General features: G+C 43.8%; 3 protein-coding genes and 1 pseudogene across 4 annotated transcripts in view; 1 reads left to right on the forward strand and 3 right to left on the reverse strand.

Annotated features, from left to right (window-relative positions):
• gon4la (gon-4 like a) overlaps positions 1-17921 on the reverse strand; it is a 32891-nt gene extending 14970 nt beyond the window's left edge. The window contains exons 1-15 of the mRNA XM_080786900.1: positions 17881-17921; positions 14555-14781; positions 13561-13748; positions 13016-13093; positions 12767-12817; positions 12614-12670; positions 10521-10613; positions 9685-9777; positions 9164-9325; positions 8528-8726; positions 7027-7128; positions 6869-6909; positions 6409-6672; positions 1753-1839; positions 1102-1264 (exon numbers count right to left, since the gene is read on the reverse strand). Of these exons, the coding sequence (XP_080643026.1) occupies positions 1102-1264; positions 1753-1839; positions 6409-6672; positions 6869-6909; positions 7027-7128; positions 8528-8726; positions 9164-9325; positions 9685-9777; positions 10521-10613; positions 12614-12670; positions 12767-12817; positions 13016-13093; positions 13561-13748; positions 14555-14726 (1750 nt within the window). The 5' untranslated portion in view covers positions 14727-14781; positions 17881-17921. The remainder of the gene's footprint in view (positions 1-1101; positions 1265-1752; positions 1840-6408; positions 6673-6868; positions 6910-7026; positions 7129-8527; positions 8727-9163; positions 9326-9684; positions 9778-10520; positions 10614-12613; positions 12671-12766; positions 12818-13015; positions 13094-13560; positions 13749-14554; positions 14782-17880) is intronic.
• LOC308331461 (PITH domain-containing protein 1-like) lies at positions 4212-4853 on the forward strand (the record flags this gene model as incomplete). Its single annotated transcript, XM_080786905.1, has 1 exon — positions 4212-4853. The coding sequence occupies one exon, from the start codon at positions 4212-4214 to the stop codon at positions 4851-4853; it is 642 nt and encodes a 213-aa protein (XP_080643031.1).
• A 2300-nt stretch (positions 17922-20221) lies between the features above and the next one.
• LOC308331727 (choline kinase alpha-like) lies at positions 20222-21421 on the reverse strand (the record flags this gene model as incomplete). The annotated part of the gene is made up of 1 exon (XM_080787219.1): positions 20222-21421. One exon carries the CDS (start codon positions 21419-21421, stop codon positions 20222-20224), a length of 1200 nt encoding a protein of 399 aa, XP_080643345.1.
• A 1914-nt stretch (positions 21422-23335) lies between these two features.
• LOC308331728 (migration and invasion enhancer 1-like) lies at positions 23336-23623 on the reverse strand (annotated as a pseudogene). The gene has a single exon. The product of its transcript is annotated as a migration and invasion enhancer 1-like (transcript).
• Positions 23624-24782: the final 1159 nt, after the last annotated feature.

The following is a 24782-nucleotide window of genomic DNA, read 5'->3' on the forward strand; positions in this document are numbered from 1 at the left end:
GAAAAATACATGTAACAGGGTATCTGCACTGCAGGCTTAGGCAAGACAGATTTAACTTAACCCATTTAGGCCTACGGCCGATTCTAAAGCCTGACCTAAGTTTTCTGAAAAACTTCAAATATGTATATAGCAGCATCATTTTTTTGTAATTTTTGAATACTGTACATACTGTACAGAACCCAAATATGGGTTCCCGGCCTGAGGGGGTAAGACACCAAAAGGGGTTCCCGCCCAGAATGGGTTAAATACCTTTATATTTAATATTGTGAGCTTGTAGATCTGTTCAAGCTGTTACTTTGGGCTTGTTTAGCTGTAAAGACTGACCGATTATTTGGGTTGATTAATTAATCGGTCTGATTGATTAATCGAACCGATGCTGATTAATCTAAAAACAACTCAAATCGGACAATACCGATGTGCCGATTAATCTCCCATTAATAGTATCCAATCGTGTCATTTCTGATAAGCAGTAAGCTATATATGCTTAGATGATTTCTATTTATATTAGGATCAATTTACGCAACTAGAAACTAGAAGTGGGAGGGAAGCTTCACTTTGGCTTTATTATCAACACAGTTTCCGTGCTCCAGACTGTATGACCGGAAGCATTTGAAAATTGTGGGAGGCAACAGTCTGGCCAATTATGTTTTGCCAATTATCTGGGGCCCCATTTGCAATATGCTCACGGCCCACCAGTGTTGAACAACTACACTGCTTAACGTCGGGAAAGTTACATGATTCACCCACCCAGCAGGTAATGGCAGTAATACTAATAACCGTAGTCTGTCGGGACGGTCGGTCGTAAGTTGATTGAGTTGGATACTGTTCGCACATCTTTCCAGTGCATAGCCTACTGCAGGCCCTGTTGACTGGATTTAGAAGCCATATTGAAGCTCTTGAGGAAAGACTTCCGCACACTCGACTTACTAATTGACGCAGGTGCGTCGGCAACAAAGCAGCAGACACTTAGGAGAAGGAGGGAGACCCGCACACTGCCACTTGCTGGTTAAAGAGCTTTCTATTTTATGTCTCCCTCCTTCTCCTAAGTGACCGATTGATTATTTACAGACAGACAGACAGACAGACAGACAGGTGTCTCACTGCGTCCTTGTGCATCCATTGGGCTGTACCGCGGCTTGTAGGTGATTGGTTGCCTTCTCATCTCTTCGATGAGCGCCATCGCCCCCTGCAGGTTGGCGGACCTGAAGGAACTGCACCTCTGATGCACTAGCTCTGACCCATGAGCCAACACGTCCAGCTCATACTGATGTGCATGTCATGTCACGTACGCGCGCGCACACACACACACACACACACACACACACACACACGCGCACACACACACAGAGAATTGATGATTATTCATTTTACTACATGCATATGTAAACATTACACACACACACGATTTAAAGTAGTGCAAATGGCTTCGCTATGCTAGGCCTTGTGAGCTTGTAGATCGACCATCCTCACTATTTTTGTGTGGCATTCTTGTATGATGGAGTAGGGCTTTGATGCAATATTCTATCCTATTCTCTGTGTGTGTGTGTGTGTGTGTGTGTGTGTGGGGTAAATGGTGCTTTTATATAGGGCATTTTATCCAAGGCGCTTTACATAGATTGTGCATTACATTCACACAGACATTCATGGCGGCGGAAACCATGCAAGTAACCAACCAGCACATTAGGGGTTCAGTGTGTGTGTGTGTGTGTGTGTGTGTGTGTGTGTGCGTGTGCGTGTGTGTGTGTGTGTTACCAGGAAGTGTGTAGTAGTGTCAGTCTCAGTTTGCAGTGAGCTGATTGGACTGGTCAGCAGGAGGATCTGGGTCAACAACTGGACATGCTGCATGGAGACAACAAAACACAGAAACAATACTCAACTGTGATTGGCCAGACGAGGACAGACGATGCATTCAGAGAATAGAGTTTATGTGCGTGGCATCATCATCATACCAGGAAGTTATGCGGGGACGCCTACTGACTCTGAGTGGCAAAAAACTACTTCCTGGCCTTGACAGCTCATACATCCAAAAAGACAAATCCAATCTGATTGCATTTGATTTAATGCAGTTAAACAACGTTAAACTCACTTTGCCACGGGGTGGTGGTATCCCAAACCCCTCCCCTACTGGGCGGGTTTTTCCTTTTCTTTTACATGAGTTGGGCATGTTATAATGTAGTAAACTCTGGAAAGGCATTTCCAGCAGCCAGCATGGCTGCTGGAATCGTTAGGCAATAGACTTTCAATCCGTACCTCCTGGGTTCGAATCCTGCTCATGCCATTAATTTTGTGTCCACCGCAAACAACTTTTGTTTTGCGAATAAAGTAAAGTTTGCTTTGGTCCGACATGCGTTGTGGTTGCACCTTGCAGTTAGGGTTAGGTTTGGGGTAGAGTCAGTAATAGTAATGTCCGACATACAGTAACTGTTCACCCACATGTGTTGCGTCGTGGTTGCACCTTGCAGTTAGGGTTAGGTTTGGGGTAGAGTCAGTAATAGTAATGTCCAACATACAGTAACTGTTCACCCACATGCGTTGCGTCGTGCTTGCACCTTGCAGTTAGGGTTAGGTTTGGGGTAGGGTCAGTAATAGTAATGTCCGAGTCCGACATACAGTACATGTTCACCCGTGGCTTTGTGTGGTGCCACTCAAAGTGACTACTGGGTTGGGTTTGCTGTAGGGCTGCGAATCTTTAGGTGTCCCACGATTCGATTCCGATTCTTGGGGTGACGATTCGATTCAAAAACGATCTTTTCGATTTTTCCGATTCTTGATTCAAAAAAGATTTTTTTCGATTCTAAAGCAGTTTATTTTATTTTATTAAAAACAATTAAATAGAATTTTAGCATGATCTACTCCAGTCTTCTGGCATGAAAGCAGAGTACATTTAGTAAAAATCTTGTATAATTGTAAAGGTTTTATCAACTGAATGATTTAAACACACAAAGGTTAAATCCAAGAGTAAGAACAAGTAAGAAACAAATTTGAACCAGTACAAAAGTCACTCAATACCAGAACAATACATTAGTATATAAAAAAATCGATTTTTGGAAAATGAGAATCGATTCTGAATCGGACAGCATTAGAATCGCGATTCTAACTCGAATCGATTTTTTTTGACAGGCCTAGTTTGCTGGGTGCATGGCCCAACCCCACACAACGTTTGTGTGCCTTAACTAATGGTGTTTTAAATAAAACAAAACACCACTGGAGAAGAGCCTGTGTGCAGACTTCTTTCTTCATTCACAATAATGACCGTGTCATTAGCATAAAGATGGACGTGACAGTCATTAGGTGTAGAGATATTATTAAAGTATCTATACAGTAAAAAAGGACAGGGCCTAAGACTGAGCCCTGTGGGACACCCACTGAGACTGGCCAGAACCTAGATTGAGTGGTCCCGGACTTCACAAATTGTGACCAAATTTGACTGAGGGACTGCCATTGGATTTTTTCTTTTTTGAATTTTAGTTTTTTCATGTCATATGAAAGCAGGGAGTCATAGCTTCAAATTGACATATTGGTTGGAGATATGGCTTATAGAGTAATGTCTTGCAGAAAACAGCTACCGTAGTTGATAAAACAGGCTTGAAAGGTTCACTTCTGTGGTCTCTAACTAATATTACACCTATCTACATGTTTAAGCATTTATTTCATATTTACATTGATTTCAGCTCTAACACTTATAGTCAGACATGCTCTAGTATGTGAAGAGTCTGCCTGTGCTATTAACTCATTTTGAAAAAAAAGAAAGAAAATAAAAAGTTTTTCTCTGGTGAAAAGCTGGAATTTGCGCGATGGCAGTCTCTCAGTCAAATCTGGTCACAATTGATGCCTATATTAGACAACCAATTATGAAACCATTCCGAGGCTTCATTGCTGAAAACAATGTTGTGCAATGTCAGTAGGTGTAGGTTGTGATGGGAAAACCGTGGCCATATTTGGAACAGTTGCATCACAGACATGTCATAGACGACTGACATCACATATTGAAAACAGCTCGACAACTTCTTCAAATGACTTTGTCACTTCTCAGGTTTACAATTATAAAGGAGTACCTCCATCATTGGTTTACAGGAAAAGGATATAGGAATAGACACGGAATCCAAGAACAAGGACAAAAAAAACAGGTCAGACGTTCAAATAATTCCAGCCGTTTTGCACCATACTCTAACCAAAGCGTTCACACTAACCGTACATATTAATCCTGAGGAATGTCGGGTCACGGTCACGGGGGGGACGGACACACCTGCGGCTCGTCGTGCGACGGCGCCCACGAGCCGGCGGAGCGCGGCGTGGAGTTTGGCCTGTGGCGGCGCATCGACGTGGAGCGCCTGCAGTGCCTGAACGAGAGCCGCGACGGCGCCGGCCGCACGGTGTTCAAGCCGTGGGACCAGCGCGCCGACCGCCAGCTCTTCGTCCAGAGCGACGCCGATCACGAGCTACTGTTCAACGTGCCGTTCACGGGCAGCGTGAAGCTCAAGGGCATCGTGGTGTCGGGCGAGGACGACGGCTCGCACGCGGCTGAGGTGCGCCTCTACAAGAACGTGCCGGCGATGTCGTTTGACGACGCAGCGGAGCGCGAGCCCGAGCAGGTATTCCGCCTCAACCGGGACCCCCTGGCCGAGCTGGAGTACCCCACCAAGATCTCGCGCTTCTCGGACGTCCACCACCTCGCCATCCACATATCGGCGAACTTCGGCGAGGAGACCACACGAGTCTACTACATCGGGCTGAGGGGGACGTACTCGGAGGCCCACCGGCACCAGGTAACCATCTGCAACTACGAGGCGTCGGCCAACCCCGCCGACCACCGGGCGGAGAGCATTCTCCCGCAGACAAACTTCATCTCCTGATGAGAGACTGCAGAGAATGTCTGCCAACTTCTTCCTATAGCCTATATGTGACCTGGAAATTGGCTCACGTCCCAAACTTGATGGGTGCTTAGGTGGTGCAGTCTGCATTGGTAAAGTGCTTGCCTGCCGTGTGGACTAGTCCACGGGATAGAAACCTTTGCGGTGCAACAGGTTTGGCACAGTGTCTTTCTTGTATGTGAACAAAATTACACCCGTGTGAAGTGAGGGGTGCTCTCATTCTGGCCAATGCCAATTTACGTCCTTACTTTTGTCTTCAATGTTTGTGTTTACACAAACACTGAAAAATGGCCATTCATTGTCTATGGCATTCAATGTTTGTGTTTGCACAAACACTCAAAACTGGCGGCTGGCCATTCATGGCAATGAATGGCACATAGGAGGGCATCGCTCCTACTGGACCTGCACAGGAGGAAGGTCCCACTGGCTGCTGCAGACCAGAATAACTTCCTGGGCTTTAGGAGGAAAGACTGGACAGTACCCACAAGCCAATGGCTTTGGGGTCTGGTCTGATTGGCCAGATCTCAACGACCTCTGCCATCGGACAGGAGTCTAGCTAAAAATAAAAAAAAGAAAGAAATGTGCACATCTCTTACAGACTCCAGTGTGGTAGTGGAGGCTACCCTCACCCACCAGGGAGGGGACATTGGACTACAGGAAGAAACGTCTAGAAGGGTTCTGCTTAGTACAAAACAGACTGAAGCCAAACAACATTGGCATGGACTTGACTGCAGGGAAAGTTGGCCTGTGTTGATTCAGCTGATCACTCTGTTTCACATTTGATGTACAAAAATGCTGTTATTGGGGAGGATGTTTTAAAATTCACCATCAAAGCTAGACTGTAAGTATTACCAACCAAGTTCAATCTGTTGATCTGGTATCCCGACATACATACTCCACTCTGTATAAATAAACCATCATGATTCACCTAGAATCCATCGCACACATAACAAATGGATGTAGTGCATACAAAAATGTGTAAAGTTCTCGCCACGACCATATTGTTGTCTGATGCAGTTCGAAAATATGTGCCATCCAGTGCAGCAATGTATAAACATTCAATAGTGTTACCAGATTGGTTTAGTTGTGCACGCAATGTATTTTCTAACATCCCAAATACACCTCATGTTGTTCCTGATTCTGGAGCTAGGCTGTGTCTTTGATTTGTACATGGACCAGGCATTCCAAGATAAACATTTTAAGTACCAACCATTATTTGGAAATGTTAACAAACCGGAACTGGAAGCCTGGGCCATGTACATAAACTGACCATGAGTGGCCTAACAATAGCTGGCATGACAAAGAGCAAAGCCAAACAAATTGCCAAATACTGCTCTGTTTCGACTCTTACAGTTTGTCTGTGTGGAGGAGAAGGTGCCATGTGTATCCCATGAACTGTCAACCCTGTTATATTTGTTTCCTTGTAAAAAATAATTGTAATTCGCGGAAGAACTAAAATGTCTGTGTTTGTGTGTGACGCGTGTGTGTGACACACGTGCGTGTGTGTGTGACTGTGTGCGTCTATGTGTGTGTTAACCTGTTGCATTTGCTGCTGTAGCGTAGCCTTCTGTGTGTTGCTCAGCGTCAGTGTGAAGGGTTCAGGAGGCGGGGCAGCGGGCAGGGCAGTGGGCGGGGCAAGGCCAGGGGGCGTGGCCTCTGTGCAGCCCTGGCTCTGTTGTCTCCTGAGCAGTGCCAGTTTGTCCTTCACGGTGCGGGGCTCTCGGACCGGCTCCTCCGTCTGTTCCTGAGCTTCTTCCTCATCTTCATCATCAACGTCCTGACCAGCAAGATCCTCCTTTAACTACACACATGAACGCGCACGTACATAAAAACTAAGCGATTATAGCTCAATCAGCATCCAGTGACAAGTTATAATTAATTACATTAAATCACATCATAATGACATAAGATTTACATTAGATTTACATTAGATTAGAACACATTCAATTAAATCAAACTAGATTGCCTTACAGCGTAAAGTAAATATAGATTCTTACCGTTTCAAACAATTCTTCCATCAACTCGTTCACTTCCTTCTCTGCAGGGGAGAGAGGCAATATTTCAGTTATATTCTCTCTGTGTGTGTGTGTGTGTGTGTGTGTGTGTGTGTGTGTGTGTGTGTGTGTGTGTGCGTGCGTGCGTGCGTTTTACTAACTGCTGATCCTAACAGCCTTGTCGTCCCTGTAATCTTCTTTATCAGGTTCATCCACATCGGCCAAGAAGTTATACTCTGGATCATCTTCATCATCACACTCATCTGGAGAGACAGACAGTCAGGAAGACAGGCAGACAGTCAGGAAGACAGGCAGACAGGCAGTCAAACAAACAGACAGACAGATAACACAATGCGATGCAACACATTGTGAGCTTGTAGATTGGTCAAATTCACTTTTTGAAAAAAATCACACCCGTGTGAACCGAGTGGTGCAACTCCCCTCTCTCTACCCCCCCCCCCCCCCCTCTCTCACTCATTAGCAGGCAACAGTGCAACTGTCTCTCTCTCTCCGTTTCTGGCACAACAGCGCCCCTACTGGTACTCATACTGGTGCTCATTAACCAACACATGAACAACACAGGCAGACACGGACATTGCTGTTCCTTGGAGTGGTTGCACCACTCAAAAAAGATCTAAGTAGAAAATGTGTACGCATATTATTGGCAGAGTGCAGTGTTGTTTTTGGCAGGCATTTTTTTGTTTTAGTCAGTCTTAGTCTTTTTGACGAAATTCTTATTAGTTTTAGTCACATTTTAGTCATTTCCAAATGCAAAAGGGTTTTAGTCAGTTTTAGTCAGTATAGTCGACGAAAACTAAAAAGGTTTTAGTCCAGTTTTAGTCAAAAATAAAATATTTATTTTTTGACCGTCCGTATTACAATCATATCTTAAATAATTATATATTTTATGATGATTGAACAGTAGGCCAGTGGTTCCAAAAGTTCCAAGGGGTCCTTGAGGGAGTTCCAGGGGATCCCAAGCTAAATGATAGTTAGAAACCAAATGGACCCTTGTGGGTCTGAGAGTGTACAAATGGAACCAAATGGACCCATTTGTACACTCTCAGAGTTAAATTAACATTGATTTTACAATATAAATTGGGGGTCTCAGAGATAGAAATGTCATTAAATGGGGGCTCAGTGTAGCCTAATGCATGTCAAACTGTGGGTACTCGAAAATAAACGGTTTGAGAATCACTGCTAGAGCCGTAAGAATCTTCTCTTATGAGAGTCCCTGGCATATCTTTTCAAATGGGGGTCCGCACTCCGCAGGGCTAATTAGTGTCAATTTGGGGGTCCTTGACATGAAAAGGTTTGGGAACCACTGCAGTAGGCCATTATCATAAAATATATCTCAGTTTGAAGATTCAAATTATGGATAATAACAATACAACTAGCCTTTTCATCATTTATTAGAAATAAAAATGCCTCATCATTATTATTGACTAAAATGTTCATTAGTCTCGTCAACAAAAATGCACACACATCTTCGTCATATTTTATCTAGTCATGAATCTTTTTTTTCTTTCAAATACATACAGTAGCAGCTCTACAAGCTCACAACATGTCACTACATTAGCCAATACATTGAAAAGCCATTTGAAATAATAATTGAAAGTTTGAAAGCAATGTGAAACATGTGGGGGACAAATGAACCCTCACCTTCATCCCCGAGGATCAGTCCTCTCAGCCAATCAGTCCATTCCCTGTCCTCCTGGCCGAGGCCATAGTCGTACATGTCGGGGGTGATGTCAGGCGCTTGAAGCTCCGCCTCCAGGAGGCCCAGCGGGACGTCTGTCAGCGGCCGCTTGGAGCGAGTTCTAAACGCCACCAGACTGACGTCCTCGTCTACAGAGAGAGGCTGCGCGCACGCAAGCACAGAACACACACACAAATATATACAAGCACAAGTACAAACACACACAAAATACACATTTAACCCATTTATTTTAGACCGAGGCCGATTCTTAAGCTGTTGTGATTTTTGAGCGGTGCACAACGCTCCAACGATTGGCTTTGTGTGTCCCTATGTGTCTATACTACTGTATGTCTGTCTGTCTGGGGTATAAACATCTGCAATACCACTGGGTGACCTAAAGTGGCACTGTTGAGCAGCCTACAGGCCCATTCACACTGAGCACTATAACAATAAAAGTATATTTTTATAACTAACAAAAGAAACAGTACAGTACAGTACCTATCGCAATAAAAGTATAGTTGCACCGCTCAGTTCAGACGGGTGTGATTTTCGTAAATTAACATGTGTGCGTGCGTGTGTGTGTGTGTGTGTGTGTGTACCTGGTAAGGTTTCACACACACTGACAATTCTTCCTCCACAGCATTGAGTTCCTCCAGAAAGGAGCTGTCATTCGCCGATCTGGATGGCGGGTCCTTGGGAGGAGGGGGCGGGCCCATAGAGGCATGCCCCGCCCGAAAACACCTTGACTTCTTCCGAGAACTCTGGATAAAGGACAGACAGACAGACAGATAAGAATACAGTAAAAGGACCACAATGGAAATAAGCTCTCAAGCTGTTTGTATCTTATCGTTGAGAGTTCGCCTGGGTAACATAACATTTCAGGTTCAATTCCCGGCCTCGGCTATGGGCAGAGGTGTCCCCTGAGCAAGACGCTTCACCCATAACTGCTCCCCTTTGAACACTTAATATGACCACCTGAGCAGCCATCAGCTGGGTGACCACCTAACATTTGAGAACCGGGTTGGTTCTCAAATGTTTTGATTTCAAGGACCTGTGTGTGTGTGTGTGTGTGTGTGTGTGTGTGTGTGTGTGTGTGTGTGTGTGTGTGTGTTTTTTCTACCTGCCAGGGACTGGTGCTGTCTTCTTCTGGTCTGTTAACTCGCCTTCCTCTTGGAGAAGAAGCTGTACTCTCGACATCGCTCTCCAGAAACGTCTACATACAGAAAAGTAAAACAATATGTGTGTGTGTGTGTGTGTGTGTGTGTGTGTGCGAGAACAAACATTTTAACACATTCATTTTATATCGTGAATAAAAGTACATTCAAACACAGAGTTCTATGGGTTTTTTTGCTTTGTTGTGTCACTGTGTGTGTTCTATTTTACTGTGTCTTTCTGGTGTGTCTATGTTTTAGCTTTACAGTGTATTTGGATTTTAACTTTCTGTACAGCAGTTCTATATAAATAAGGTTTTATATGTGCGTGTCAACAGCAAGAAGAAGTCCACTTGGTTCTCAATCAACAACGGAGTTAGCCTCGGGCACTGCAGGCATTTTGTTTGTTTAAAAAAAAGAAGAAGCCTGGGCAAACGAGCCAGGAAATGTGGCATAAGAGTGGGAGTAAATCTTGTATTTCGCTAACCAAGAACAGTGCAGAGGGGCGTTGCTCCAAACTGTGTTCTACCAGGGAGGGGAGGCGGGCACACAGATCGGTGAACCAGTGGGATCCACCGGCTGTTTTCGCCGGCAAATTTGACTCCGCCACCATCTAGACATCTAGGCTGGGCCAGGCTATTCTGATTTCTTGTCAATGTAATTTTCATCTAATTATTCAGACAACAGATTAAATAATGAAGACAATAAAACACATTAAATTATATGATTTGTTGTGTTACGTTATGTGTTTCATCATTGTCTTCTCATTATTCATTGGCTATATTAGATCATTTTATTTTCTTACGTCTTCAGCCGTCTCATCTTCATCCTCGTCTTCTGGTCGATATTCTTCGTCAGAAGAGTCTTCATCAGCCAGAGGAATGTCAACAAACTGAGCCTGAGTATAGGAACATTTTGAATAATTTTGAATATGTTCTAAACACAAATCTTCTCTTATGGGGGTACCTGACAAATGATTTTTAGATGTGGGGTCTGTGGCCAAATACATATCGATTTGGTGGTCCTTGACCTGAACAACTTTGAGAACCACTGCTTTTTATATATCTGGTCAGATTGCGACTAGCCTCGGAGACCACAGGCATTTTGTTTTCAGATCTGTATGGCCGGGCCAGGCTACATTGCAACCAGTCTCTGTCTGGCTCCATGCTCTACTTTGTTATCAGTGATCCTACACTGCCACCTACTGGATTTAACAGGTATTGTTACAAGTGTGTTCTGGAGAAAGATTATGCACTTTTGTACTTTTAATTTCTGTATTTTCCAGGAAACAAACACACATGCGCGCACCACACGTGTAAATAATAACCCTTCATTTCTGAAGACTATGACGTTCAGTTGTGAATAATGAGTTGAATTAGAAGATAGAAATCAAATTAATTCAGCCGTAGTTTCTCTAGCTGGAACATGACGCTTCACAACAATCTACAGTGCATTTACATAAATCTTTTTGCAAGTTCCAGACAGTGACTAAAAACCTCTATTTTAACAAGGGTTTTGCCTAGATCAGTGGTTTTCAACCAGTGGTCCTTGGGGGGATTCCAGGTGGTCCCCAGCTAAATGATGTTTTGAACTCTTGAGCGCGTAACATTTTAAGGCAACAAATTGCAATTTGTTGCCTTCAAATAAAGTAAGTTTTGGAGCTCTACATGTGGATGTTCTTCCTCTTCCTTGATCTCTCCTATGGTACCACATCAATACATCATGGAATTGTGGACAGAATCGTATCCAACGACAACAAAATATTATTAAGTTTTGGGTCTGCAATCAAACGGTTTAAATGCAGAATAACTAATAACAGCTTTTTGCTTCTACGGGCCGTCGGCATGGAACAAGCTCCCACTGTACCTTCGTCAGGCAGCCTCTGTAGACATTTTTAAAGCTCAGCTCAAGACCCACTTCTACAACATTGCTTTTAATTGATCTTTTATTTTATTTTTTTGTTATTCATGTCCTCACTGTATTGCATTACTGCTTGTTTTTAATGTTGTTGCCTTGCTTTTCTTTTATCCTCCATTTTTCTGTAAAGCACTTTGAGCTGCATTTCATGTCATGAAAGGTGCTATACAAATAAAGTTTTATTATTATTATTATTATTATTATTAATGGGCCTTGATATGAAAAAGGTTGAAAACCACTGGCCTAGATGGACTTATTGATGCCTTGTGTGCTTTTTACTTTTTCTTAGCTGAGATCTGAATTGCTTTAATTTCACAGTTTTTTCCCGTTGCAATGTAGCACTTTGAGAGTGGTTCCAATTAACCGTGCGTCACCAGACGTTCCACCTCGGAGGAAAGCCTGGTCTGTGTTTCTAAATCGCCCATGTGACCCGGTCTAGACCGGATCGTAAAATCTAAAAAATAAACACTTATTCCGGTTAGTGGTTCTATTTTCTTCCGTTGACACTTTCTTTTGGTCCCCCCTTTTACCTGTTTGTTTTTAGTCTCGCCAGTCGCTACGAGTTAGAATAAAATATGGTTATACCAAACAAACAAGTACACAACGTGACACATTCATACGCCGCATTAAGGCTTTTATTGGGTAGGCCCTAAAATTATGGGGAATTTGGGGTATTTCTGATTCCGGTTTGTGGTTTCCTGCCTAATGACTACAAACCAGTGACTGCAACATGACGTAAATTACCATCCACTCCCGACCGGATTATAAACCCGGAAATGGCATGCTTCCCAGGCTAGGTTCCAATATTAAGTGCGTTACAAATTAAATGTATTATTATTATTACAGTGCGCAAAATCAAGATCTCTTTTTCAGTTACATCAAATGTCCCCCTATTTCAAACTCTGGACAGACAGACGGATGGACAGACAGAAGGAGAGAGACGGACATACGGACAGAGGCAGGTGATGAAGAATACAGTACCTTGACTTCAGAACTCTTCCTAACAGGAGATATGTTCCACACTGGAAGCTCAAGCACCTGAGAGAGACAGACAGATAGACAGCGTGACAGTCGGTTATCATTTATATTCTGTTTGTGAATGCTGAATATGGTCCTTGGAACATTTCCACTCACCTCTCCTTTCTGGACGACCTCCTTCATACGAGAACGAGTCATCTTTGGCTCCTGCCGACAGACATATACTGTAAAAGTCAGAAGTCAACTGCGCCTAAATCACAGATTTCATGTGTGTCTCACAGAAGAGCAAACCTAGGTCTGCTATTCTTAGACGGTCTTGATATGTTTTATGTTATGGTCTATTACGATCTTCATACGACCTGATTTAGTACAATGATGTTCTGATAACAGACAAGACAGACTTACAAACGGAGGAGGGACAGCTTCGGTCTCATTAATGGCAGCTTTCATCATGGCCACCACATGCTCGTTAGTGATCACTTCCTGTAGGGCAAAGGTCACAAAATATTTTTTGTTGTTTCTTTCTTTTTCTTTTTTTTTATCTTTAAAAAGAATCATTTTCAACCTAAAATATTCCCTATTAAGTGGTTAAAGGACCACTTCACCACTTTTCAACCTATCTTCATATAATAGGTCCTCGCTAATAATCATGACATTTCTTTCGCCTCGGTCTGTGTCTCATAGGAGGGCTGTGGGCAGTTCAGAAACCGTCCTCCTATGTTTTGTAATAATAATCTAAATCTACAAAGTAACTAAAGTTACAAGTATGAAGTAACAAAACATATAAGAAAATACTCAGGTAAAGTGCATTTTTCAATTCAATTAAATTTTATTATAGTGTCAAATCACAACAAGTTGTCTCAAGACAGTGAAGCTACTGTACCTCAAAATGGTACTTAAGTACAGTACTGGAGTAAATGTACTTAGTTACTTAGATGAAGTTGACTCACGTGCAGGATGTTTCGGACATTGACCGTGGTCAGGTTGTGTTGTCTAGACTTGTTCTCCAGTGATTGGTCCAGCAGCCTGTCAATCTCCAGCTCTACTCCCGCCCCTTCCTCCTCAGAGTCGTCCAACTTCATCCTCTTCCTCCGCACTCCTCCTCTCCTCCTGCCCCTCGCCTCTGGCACGCTCTCCTCTGAAACACACACACACACACACACACACACACACACACACACACACACACACACACACACATACACAATAAACTGTATAGTATTATACAACATCTTTATATCTGTCAATGTCTGTTTTGATATAGATCTGTTATCATGAAAAGCAGTAATAATAGTAATAATAGTAGCAGTGGAGTGGTAGTACTCAAGGTCAAGGTTCACTTGATTTGTATCCCATGTGAGATATTTGTCTTGGAGTAAAGCATTAGTAAAGCATTAGGCAATAGTAAACAAACCAACATATAGTATAAGTGTATGCAGGGTATCTATTATCTGCACATTTCTAAAGTAACACTTTAAACCTTTTTAATACCTCTAAAATTAAAATAAAGAAAAACGAATAATAAGACCATTACTATGCCAAACGTAAACAACAGACTATACTACAAACAATGGTCAAGCATTGGCTACAGGCGGGCACATAGGTTGGTGAACCAATAGGGAGCCACCGTCAACACTAGTTTGAATCCACCCCTCTAGTCCATGAAAAAACTTGAGTACTTTCAAGCTAATTTATTAGGTTATGACCCGTGGCTCTGTACTCTGGCTCTTTTTACCCAGTACACCAAAACTAGTCACAGAAAACATGTCGTGCTGCGACAGGCTGAGCTTGTAGATTGGCTATTTTCGGCAAAAGGTCCCTGCTATTAAAACGTGTAAAAGGGTCTTATCACACAAAGATTTGGCGCCCCCCCCCTTGTAGCAACTCCAGGGGCGCCCTGTTGAAGAGCCATTTGCATAAAGTGTCAATTGTAATTGTACCTACCCATAGTAATAACCAGACTGGAGTCGGTGGTATCTTCCTCCACCAGTAGAAACTCCTCTTCCTCGTGTACAGGAAGCAGTGCAGCAGGTTTGGACGTGTTGACTTCCTGGTGTCCAGGAAGCACCGGAGGTGCGGACATGTCGACCCTGAGACGTTTTCTGGCACTGCTCATGATGCCGCGACATGGCCTGGACAGTGGACACTGGAACTGCAACTCTCCACTGCTCCTATGTGGACCCCAAATAGAGAGGATTGGTGTAAAACAAATAAAAAGATATTCAAACTTTTCCAAACATGTTTGATATTTTTCAAAACATTTCAAAAAGCTTGCACAAAGTCATGCACTGTGAGCTTGTAGAACTGCTATTTTTGAATGTCCAACATATAAGTGGATAAAGTGGTTAAATTGCTTGGGGAACGCAAACTATCAAAGCAAACTCCACCTGCCCAACAAACGTTTCGGGCAACCTCAAAGCAAACTCCACCTACCCAAACCCCTGAATAGAAGGATACCACTCAGAGAGAGACAGGATAAACAAGTGAAATTGGAAGTGATGAAACAGAAAGCTCTGTCTCTCTCAAAGCATTATGGTTCCGTGTCGGCCCTGCATGGTCTGGTCTTGTGTGTTTATGTCCAAAGTCTGTCTGTCTGTCTGTCTGTCTGTCTGTCTGATGTGTTTCCATTTGTCTGGTAGATTATTTATTGTATCACATGCTGCTGTCAATTTCCCTTCTGCGATTAATAAAGTATAACTCATCTCATCAAAATACTTGGATAATACAATCGCAAACTGATTTTGAACCGGAACACGTCACTATACAACAGCTAATACAAGCATCACGTGCTGAACTAACATGGTAACTGTTAGGTGTTCTCTCGAATCTGTCGAACAGTACAGGTCAGATAACCGCATGTAGTCTCACCATGGCTGGAAACGTTATACCGATCCATTCATCGCTACATGTTGGATTCTCAAAATGACTATCCATTCTATGAATAAATCGAATAAAACATTTGAAACATACATAGTGAAATTCAGCTGTCACAGCAGTATACACTACAGTACATAATGTTACAGTAGTACATGCATAGATGTGAAAAAGACCATGGCTACAGCTCTCAGCATAAGACGGTCACACGGTCGCAGAGTGGACTGGGGTCTGCTGCCTCTTAAGGATCATACTAGAGGGAGACGGAGAGACATGATACTAGAGAGGGACAGGCTGAAAGTATAGTTAACTTATTTGTGTATATATATAAACAACATGTAAGCGTTTCCCATTCCCATGGTTTGGGAGTCGCTTGCACATAACATACTGTGTATATATAGTATACTGTATGTGGATGTTTACTGAGTGATCACAGTAAACATCTTAAATCGCCTTCCTCTGGACTGGGAAGAAAACTGCAGCCAAAAGTTTGACACGTGAGTGCTGTGACTTATTTTCCTTTGTGTCTAATGAGCTGTCGGGTTGTGCTGTGATATGTGTCTTATTATCTCCTCACTGGTCAACAAAAACACCTTGAAGACCTTAACAGGAAACCTCGTACAAGGTTTCTTTGACTATGCATGCACATCCTGGTACCACAGCACCTCAAAGGCCCTTAAAACTAGGCTCCAGACTTCCCAAAACAAACTGGTCAGGCTCCTACTTGGCCTCACCCCCCGAACCCACCTCACTCCTGCCCACTTTGACAGGCTGGAATGGCTTAGGGTCGACGACAGAGTACAGCATCTTGCTTGACTTGCAATGGGTCTGGTCCACAAGATTCGATACAACACCAAGATATGTACCTGTCTAGATACTTCCTTAATGTTAACAAAGTCCACACCCACAACACCAGAGGGAGTGCAACGAACCATGTACAACCCAGATTCGGCACAAACAAGGGACTAAATTATTTTCACTCCTATGCCACCAAAATGTGGAACGCCCTACCAACAGTCATTAAGACATGCGAATCCCTTGACTCCTAAAATTTGAATCCCCCCCCCCACCGTCTTTCCCCCTCACTGTATATGTTTCTTTTCCCTTTTTACCTCCTTTATGATGAATTCCTGTTCTGTTCTTTGACTATATAGAAGTGTCTATTTGTACGTCTCTAAATGCTTTGATGAATTGAACATGGTGTAATGCTTAATTGGGTCGTCCACTCACAGTTAACAGTCTTTATATTGAGTTTGTGCTTGAACTGCACTGTAATTCTGCAAACTGTTAATAAATATTTCAATCAATCAACACTGAAAAACTAGAAATGTATTCCCCTCAAAACATGAGATACTGGAACCTTGTTTACACTAGGGCACAAATAACCGCTACAGCTCTATCACATGTACACCAGAATGACCAGATGTCACCAGACAAGCTCACAATGTGTCGCATGAGCATGTAGATCTGCTATTTTCACTATTTTTGAAGTCATAATCAATGTACCCGGTGCAATGGCGGTATATTTTCTCTTGACTGATTGATTTAATTATTTAAAACAGTTTGCAAATAGTACAGTGGAACGATTTTACAATGATAAAAGGATAACACAAAAAGCCCAGAGGGCTAATTGTTTCCATTGTGACACCTTCCTGAAATAGTGGAGTCAAAGGGGCAATCATTTGTGGAGTACCCAAATAATACACATTCTCAAGTAAAGTATTCTACAGATGAGTTCAAAAGGACCCCAATGGAAACAGGCTTTCTTGGTTTCATCCGTTTAGCAGACCTTGCATTGTACTCTACAGTGTGCTTGCAAAGTGCAAACTTTACACTGAGGTGCCCACTCTTCCTGTATGCTACATTCATTGATTTATTGATTGATTTCGATTGATTGTAAATTGTATTAACAGTTTGCAAAATGGTAGGCCTACAGTTCAAACAACTGAGTGTAAAACCAGACAAAGCAAAGCACAAAGACTTGTTTACATCAGGGTCCTACATTTTCAATTCATCAAAACATTTAAAGACATACAAATATGCAATAAATTGCTATTCAAGTAAATGTACGGCCGTTACTTAATACTTTGTCCACCACCATGCACTGAAACAATAGTACGTGTACCGTACGGCTACACACATGGGACACGGACAGGTTGTTTTGTAAACATGTACTAATATGCAATACAGTATTGTTGTATGTATGTCTCTGTGTAGGCTACAGGGGAGAAGTTTCATTATTTCCATACATGAAGCTAACACGCTAAGCTGACACGCTAAACCCGACGGCTTTTATCAACAAAGCGTCGCTTCAAAGACACAGCGACGTCAACTGAACATGTTTGAATTTAAACGTTTGTTTATTGTTCCAAATAAATAACGTATCGCTCTCTTACCCGCCACAATGTTGCTGCAAAGCAGTGCAAACGTATGTGAAGAAAAAGACTACATATCCGGGTGCGAAACTACATTTCCGGGTGAATGAGGACCGCGACCAACATCCGGAAGAATAGACGCCTGCTGGCGTATTGCTGCGCCCGACTGTTGGTCTTTAGTACTGCACTCTTATAATTATTTTAAGACTCGACCCAAAGGTTACAGTAGCCTATCAAAATTGGTCAGGCATTAGCACAATTGTCAAGAGGTAGAAATTGTGAAAATAGCGATGAGCCGATCGGCTATTCTCACAGAGGCCTATTTATCTGTGGAATAACCTACCTGACCTGTCAGCTGATTGGATAACATTGGTATCCCACCAACCCCTGAAAATGTGTTTTATTTTTACTAAAGAGCTGGAGAGACAGGTAGACTCCTGTTTTGATTGATTGATTGATTGATTTATTGATTGGATACTTTATTAGTCAGAAATATAAACGGCATGATGTGATAAAGTAAAACGTTTAAAACAACACAACAAATTCCTGGGAGTCCTTGCGTGCACATCTTCCCCATTTTAACCAGTTCCCCAGTAGACACTAGTGGAGCACAGATTTCCTGATCTTACAAGGATGTAAGCTTCTAAAGAAAAACACTTCTGCTGTAATAAAAGAGAGAGAATACTCTATAGACAATGTACCCCAAGTACCCCAAAAATATAGTCTACATTTAAACTTAAATAAATATAACAGAATTCTTAATATTGTAAATGTATTTGTCCATAACTCTCTCCTCTGCAGGGAGCTACATTTTTGGTGAGGGGGTTGTTGGCCAGACTGGTGAACTGTGTGTGGGTTGTGGGTTCGATCCCGGCTCGAAGCACTCTTAGAGTATGCACTTCACTTCTAAGCCGTTGTTAGTAGGCTATAATGTATTTATTTTAACCAAAAATAAATAAATAAACGGGATGTAGGCTATTGATTCTTCCTAACCACAAACGTATGATGGGGGAACATTCACCAAAAGTAGCCAATCTACAAGCTCGGAAACTTTTGTATAAGAGCAAGTAGTCCTAAATAGCAATGTGTATACTTTAATGCAGACTAATAAAAACTAGAAATGCACTCTCGAGATGCCAACTTGCGCCTTGCCCACAAGTAGGCCACGTATGGCATCCAGATTGGCCAGTAGTACCCTACCGATATTTTAATGTTTTACAAATGTTAAATCTATAAGTTCTCCATGATTATTGTAAATATATGTATGTTCAAATTAATTGAATAGTTAATATAAATACAAGGTATTATGCAGAAGACATTATAATGCTCAACATTTATTTATTTGGCTGTTTGTTGGTGCTGCTGCATAATTGTATAGCCTATACTTGTAGCCTTTTTCAAGCATCACTTTGTTAATAGGCACCATTTGTTATACATATAGGGGGAAGTATGCCCCCTGGTAATTTGTGCCGAGACAGCACTGCAATATACATCATCGAGAATGGTGGTCCCTTTTTGGCCAGTGGACAACACCGACATACCCAGCCGATCGCAGTACTTGCGCGCTCTATAAGGCAACATATTAATTGAATAAGTGTGGAAAAAACATTTGTCTGTGATTAGATTGACTGCTTAATGAACAGTGAAGGCAATATGATTAGTTAAACCCCATGGCTGTTAGCCTAGTCCGGACCATGCAGGCTAACTTCACAGCTACAGCTACATGCAGGGTTGTCATGTGGAACAAACAAGGATTGAAGCGGACCTTTTAAAAACCCACCTTTTCACTGTAGTATACTGTATAGGACTCCTGGATTCACTTGTTGCGTTATGGTGTGTGGACGTGTGAACATGTGCAAGTGTGCGTGCGTGTATGAATGTGTGCATGTGTGTATTTGTTTAGTTTCTACTCCTTTCTGTTATGACAGTGTGACTGAGTTCTTGTAGGTAGAAGTAGGTCGGGAATTACCTATTGTCAGTATCAGCCGAAGACATGCGAGAGGTGGAGCCTCTCTATTGAGGTGGAGCGCCACACCAACCATCAGCTCCCAGCACTTCCCGCATGACTTTCTACACCCAAGCCGTGCTACTCATACGCTGAGATTGAACCCATGAACTTGTGGTCCAAACTCCAAAGGCGGGAGCTCTACCGACTGAGCTACCCAGACACAATGTTGTTGTTCTAGTCTAGTCTTCCTTGTCTTGTCCTATAGGTATTTCTCCCTTCTACTAATCCTGAAGCTATGGGAGAATACACATTACTGACATGGATGTCCAGGACACATGACATCACATAATGAGTATAGTACAGACACACACACACACACACCGCTCTATACCCTGGCTGTATACATTCAGACAGCTAAGAGGTAGAATCTAAGCTAATGAGCTTTTTTAGTCTGAAGTAGTCGGTGAAGCGGCGCTCGGCGTAGTCCAGGTATCCAAACTCGATGATCTTGGATATCCTTGCCTGAACGATAGACCACAGGCCCCAGAAGAAGTGCGCCGCCAACGCGTACCTGTTGGCTTCGATGACCATCTCCTCCTCGATGCGCGTCTGCTCCTCCTGCGTGCTGTTCTCAGCGCATCCTCGCTGCTCCGCCACATAACTACGAATGAAATGCAGTTGCTGCTCTCTGGTGGGATAGTTCTCCTGCTTGGCCTGGTAGAAAGGCCACTGGTCGCACGAGTAATCATAGATCCACTCGCAGAAGTGGTTCCCAATGTCGTAGCCCCTGTAGTTGTAGCTGCTGTACTCAAAGTCTATGAGCATGAGCCTCTCCATCGAGGCCGGGCCCTGGCCTTCCAGGAACAGAATGTTGCCTTCGTGAACGTCGTTGTGACAGAACACCACGGGGGACGGGGTGGACGCCAGCAGCTCACGGAGTCTCCCCAGCTCTGCGGGCAAGTCTAGCTTCAAGAGCTTGTTGTACTTCTTCACCTGCGCCTCGCGCTCGAACCTCAGCTTCAGCGTCTGGTCCATGTACGCGTCGATGGTCTCAAACAGCCACTGGGGCTCCTTGTTGAAGGGCATCACTATGGCGTGGAAGCGCGCCATCTTGCTGGCGATCTCGGCCGAGATGGCGGGCTCGGATAGCTGCTCTGTGCGCATGCGGATGTTGGGTATGTGCTGCTCCAGGCGCCCCTGAGGGAAGATGCCGTAAAGCTTTGGGCCGAGTGTGCGCTCGGCCAGGATGGCGAAGGCCACGCTCTCCAGCACCAGGGCGTCCTGTCCCTGCAGGATGGAGCCGTAGAGGCGCAGTAGGACACTGCGAGGCTCCTCCCCCTCGGACTGGACACGGTCAGACAAACTGCACATGTACAGCAGGTTACTGAGGCCGCCGGTGACCATGCCGATCTGGAAGTCTGCCTCAGTGACGGTCTTCCATGCACCGGACAGAAAGTCACGACACCACACCAGCGCCTTGGCTTTTGTCTCCCGGTCGACCTCCTCGCTTCGCCCGCCGCCCGGGCACGAACCCGCCTCGGAGTCCTCTGTTTCAGGGTCAGCCCAAGTACTCGGATCACTGTCACTGGCTGACATGGGGCTGTCGGCGACCATCTTCTTTAGAAAGAAGGGCTCCCAACTCCCTTTTTATAAACTTTATTATGACGTCATCGTTATAAACGTCATGATAAAGTCCTTGCTGTTTGACTCAGTGGCTAGAGTCGGCATGTTAAATTGTTCTTGAACAGAGTATCATTGTCTGCTCCCCCTGACGTATTGTCTTGGCAGGGGTGCGGATTGGGGAAACAAATCTGCACGGTCTTCCATGTGTCAGAATATTTCTCAATGGGATGACTATGGGAACAAAATAATAAAATACTCAAATATTTTACAATAGTAGTTGGGGGTCGCAGAGATTGACATTGCATATCAAACTGGGGGTCCTTGAAAACAATAACATATAAATAAAATATAAATTAAAAGCAAGGGTCAGCTGTGCTTTAAAAATGTCTACAGAGGCTACAGAGGCATTCAATGTTTGTGTTAGGACAAAGTTTGTGTTTACACGCACACTAAAACCTGAACATAGGAGGGGCTATCGCCCACCAAAACAAAACAAAAATGCACTGCACCGATTTATGAGAGATACGGTGACACTTATACACTGACTGTAATGGACACTATTTGTTTGTTTACTGCTGCTTTGTATTGTTGATGCTTCTTGTTTTGTTTTGTTTTTCTTTTGCCTTGTTTTGCTGCCATATAGTTAAAAAATCGTCTATAACTGCCCTTTCCAGCCATTCCAGGCGTTTTCACTAACCTTTGAAAAATCATACTCATAGTAGAATTATTCTTCACAACGATTCAGATGCCGGTCGCTTTGAAAGACGCAGTAGAGTCTTGTAGAGTCGGGGAGGGGGACTGATAATCCGTTCCATAGTTATGGGCAGTTGAATGTGGCATATGTCATAAAGCAGGGAAAAAAAGACTGGAAAAAAGTTGTGATCATGTGATTTCTGGGTGTAGGCCTACTCTTCTTCCTTGATCCTGGGATCATTCACAGGCTGTGGTAGATCGCCCTCTATCATAAACCACTGAAAACACATCATGACAAGAATCTTGTCATTGGCCGTTAACCACTGTGCCGCCTCTGGGCGACTGATTTTACCTGGCGGGATAATAAAGGAATCTATCTATAAAATGGTAAATGGTGCATTTATATACGATAGTGCTTTTATCCAATCGCTTTACATAGATTGTGACATTACATTCACCCATTCAAACACACATTCATTCATACACCGATGGTGGAGGAAACCATGCAAGGCACCAACCTGCTCATTGGGAGCAATTAGGGGTTCATAATATTTCGAAGGACACTTCGATATAACTCTGCGGGAGCCCGGGATCGAACTGGGAACCTCGTGGTTACCATCTGGCCACTCTAACCCTGAGCCACTGCCACCCCATCAATTTATCCCTCGGGAATCTCCAAGACTTGGCATCATGCCATAACATTACTTCTTTTTACATTACAGCAGTCATAAATGTCCTGAAGAACCACGATGGGAACACAGAGGGGAGACAGAATAAGGCACAATAAAAGCTCTTCTTTGACACAGCATGTGAAGAGGCACGTCCAACCAGGGGCTGCTTCTCAACGTCCAGGGGCTCCACAATTGGACTGTAATATATAACATATATCCGGGGGGCCCCAGAGATAAGAAATGCAATCAAATGGGGCTCCATGGGCCTGATGTATTTCAAACTGGGTGTCCTGGGAGAATCACTGAACTAAACAATATACTGGGACCCCAATCGACAATGTTTAACTCCAATGGAACTATTTGGTTCACCACATCGGGAGTTACAGACCCATAAGGGTCCAGCTGGGACCCCTCGAGTGGTCCTTGAACCTGGCGTTGAGAACCAGCTCTCTCATGGACATATTTATCTGGCTTTCTGACCTCTGGAGGGGTCGTTTGGGGAGGTCTTCAAGGTTCCTCCTGGCTCCTCTGAAGGTCCAGTTCACATGATGGCGCAGAGAGAGCGACTCTCTGTGATCTTCGTCAGCGGTTGGCCGTCACGTGCCCTCTGCACGGCCTCCCTGATGGCCTCCTCATACGGGAAGCCTGCCGTCTCCAGCTTGGAGAAGATCAGCTGCCCGTTGATCTGTACCTCGAAGCTGCTACTCCTCCCCACGAAGCCCGTGACCTCCGCATCGGGGACATGCTCGCTGATCCGGCGAGCAAGCTCCCGATAGCGGGGCTCGTAGCCTCAGTTACCACAGTACTCCACTCGGACCTGCACAACCATCACTGCTATAGGTTTTAACGTTTGAGAATTCACTTTATAAGACATTCAATTTATACTGCTAGTGGACTATGTGATCTGGCACCTTGCCCAAATATGGAGATGTCATGTTGTCATACTTACAGGCACGTGCGCACCGGTCCCATAGAGAGAGTTGCATCACTAGCATAGACTGCAGCAGCCCACATAGACCACATAGTCCATAGTCTCTGGTGGTCCCGACTACGGATAAGCATGGAGTCCGTCCTCCGAGAGAGAGCGTGATATGCAGCTCTCTTTCTCTCTCTCTCGCACCGGACCCATAGAGAGAGTTGCATCACTAGCATAGACTGCAGCAGCCTACATAGACCACATAGTCCATAGTCTCTGGTGGTCCCGACTACGGATAAGCATGGAGTCCGTCCTCCGAGAGAGAGCGTGATATGCAGCTCTCTTTCTCTCTCTCTCTGAGACAGGAGAATGAGAGTCATGATTATGTGTCTTGTTCCGTGGTCGGCTGGATCAAAAGTGGTATGCATGGTATGCGTGGTTACATGGCCTACTTGTGTGCAATGCGCAAGTTGGCACCCAATTGCGTCTGTAAGCCGGCATCTCAGGTGCTTCCCATCAACTACACTAAAATGTTGGGAGGGACTAGTGGAGAAGTCATTAATGTTTGGTTGAGCACATGTTCAGTTTTAAATGTAGCCTTGATGGGTCTCATAATGAGGTGATTAAGTGACCAATTCCAGGTTTAGCACAGCTGATCTCGCCATACTGATGTGGAATTACATACGTGTGCCTTTTATAGTTTATTTTATGAGGGCTATTTAGATTTTTATCTAAGTCTCTCTCTCTCTGTGTGTGTGTGTGTGTGTGTGTGTGTGTGTGTGTGTGTGTGTGTGTGTGTGTGTGTGTGTGTGTGTGTGTGTGTGTGTGTGTGTGCGTGTGCGTGTGTGTGTGTGCGTGCGTGCGTGTGTGAGCGAGTGATGGAGTGAGTGAGAACTATACCTGCCTTGCTGCCCACCATACAATACCTGATGTGCTCCTGATGCATGCAAGATCTGGTAAATGACTGTACTTTCATGAATTTGACTGCGTCTGTGATGTCTTTGTTGTCTAGCCTATTTGAGTTATTTAAGCCTAGTTTATTGGGTTTGGTGAGTTTGTGTCACTGTCTGAG

This window comes from Protomyctophum bolini (assembly GCF_963924005.1).
Source record: "Protomyctophum bolini genome assembly, chromosome: 17".
NCBI classification, from domain to species: Eukaryota; Metazoa; Chordata; class Actinopteri; order Myctophiformes; family Myctophidae; genus Protomyctophum; species Protomyctophum bolini.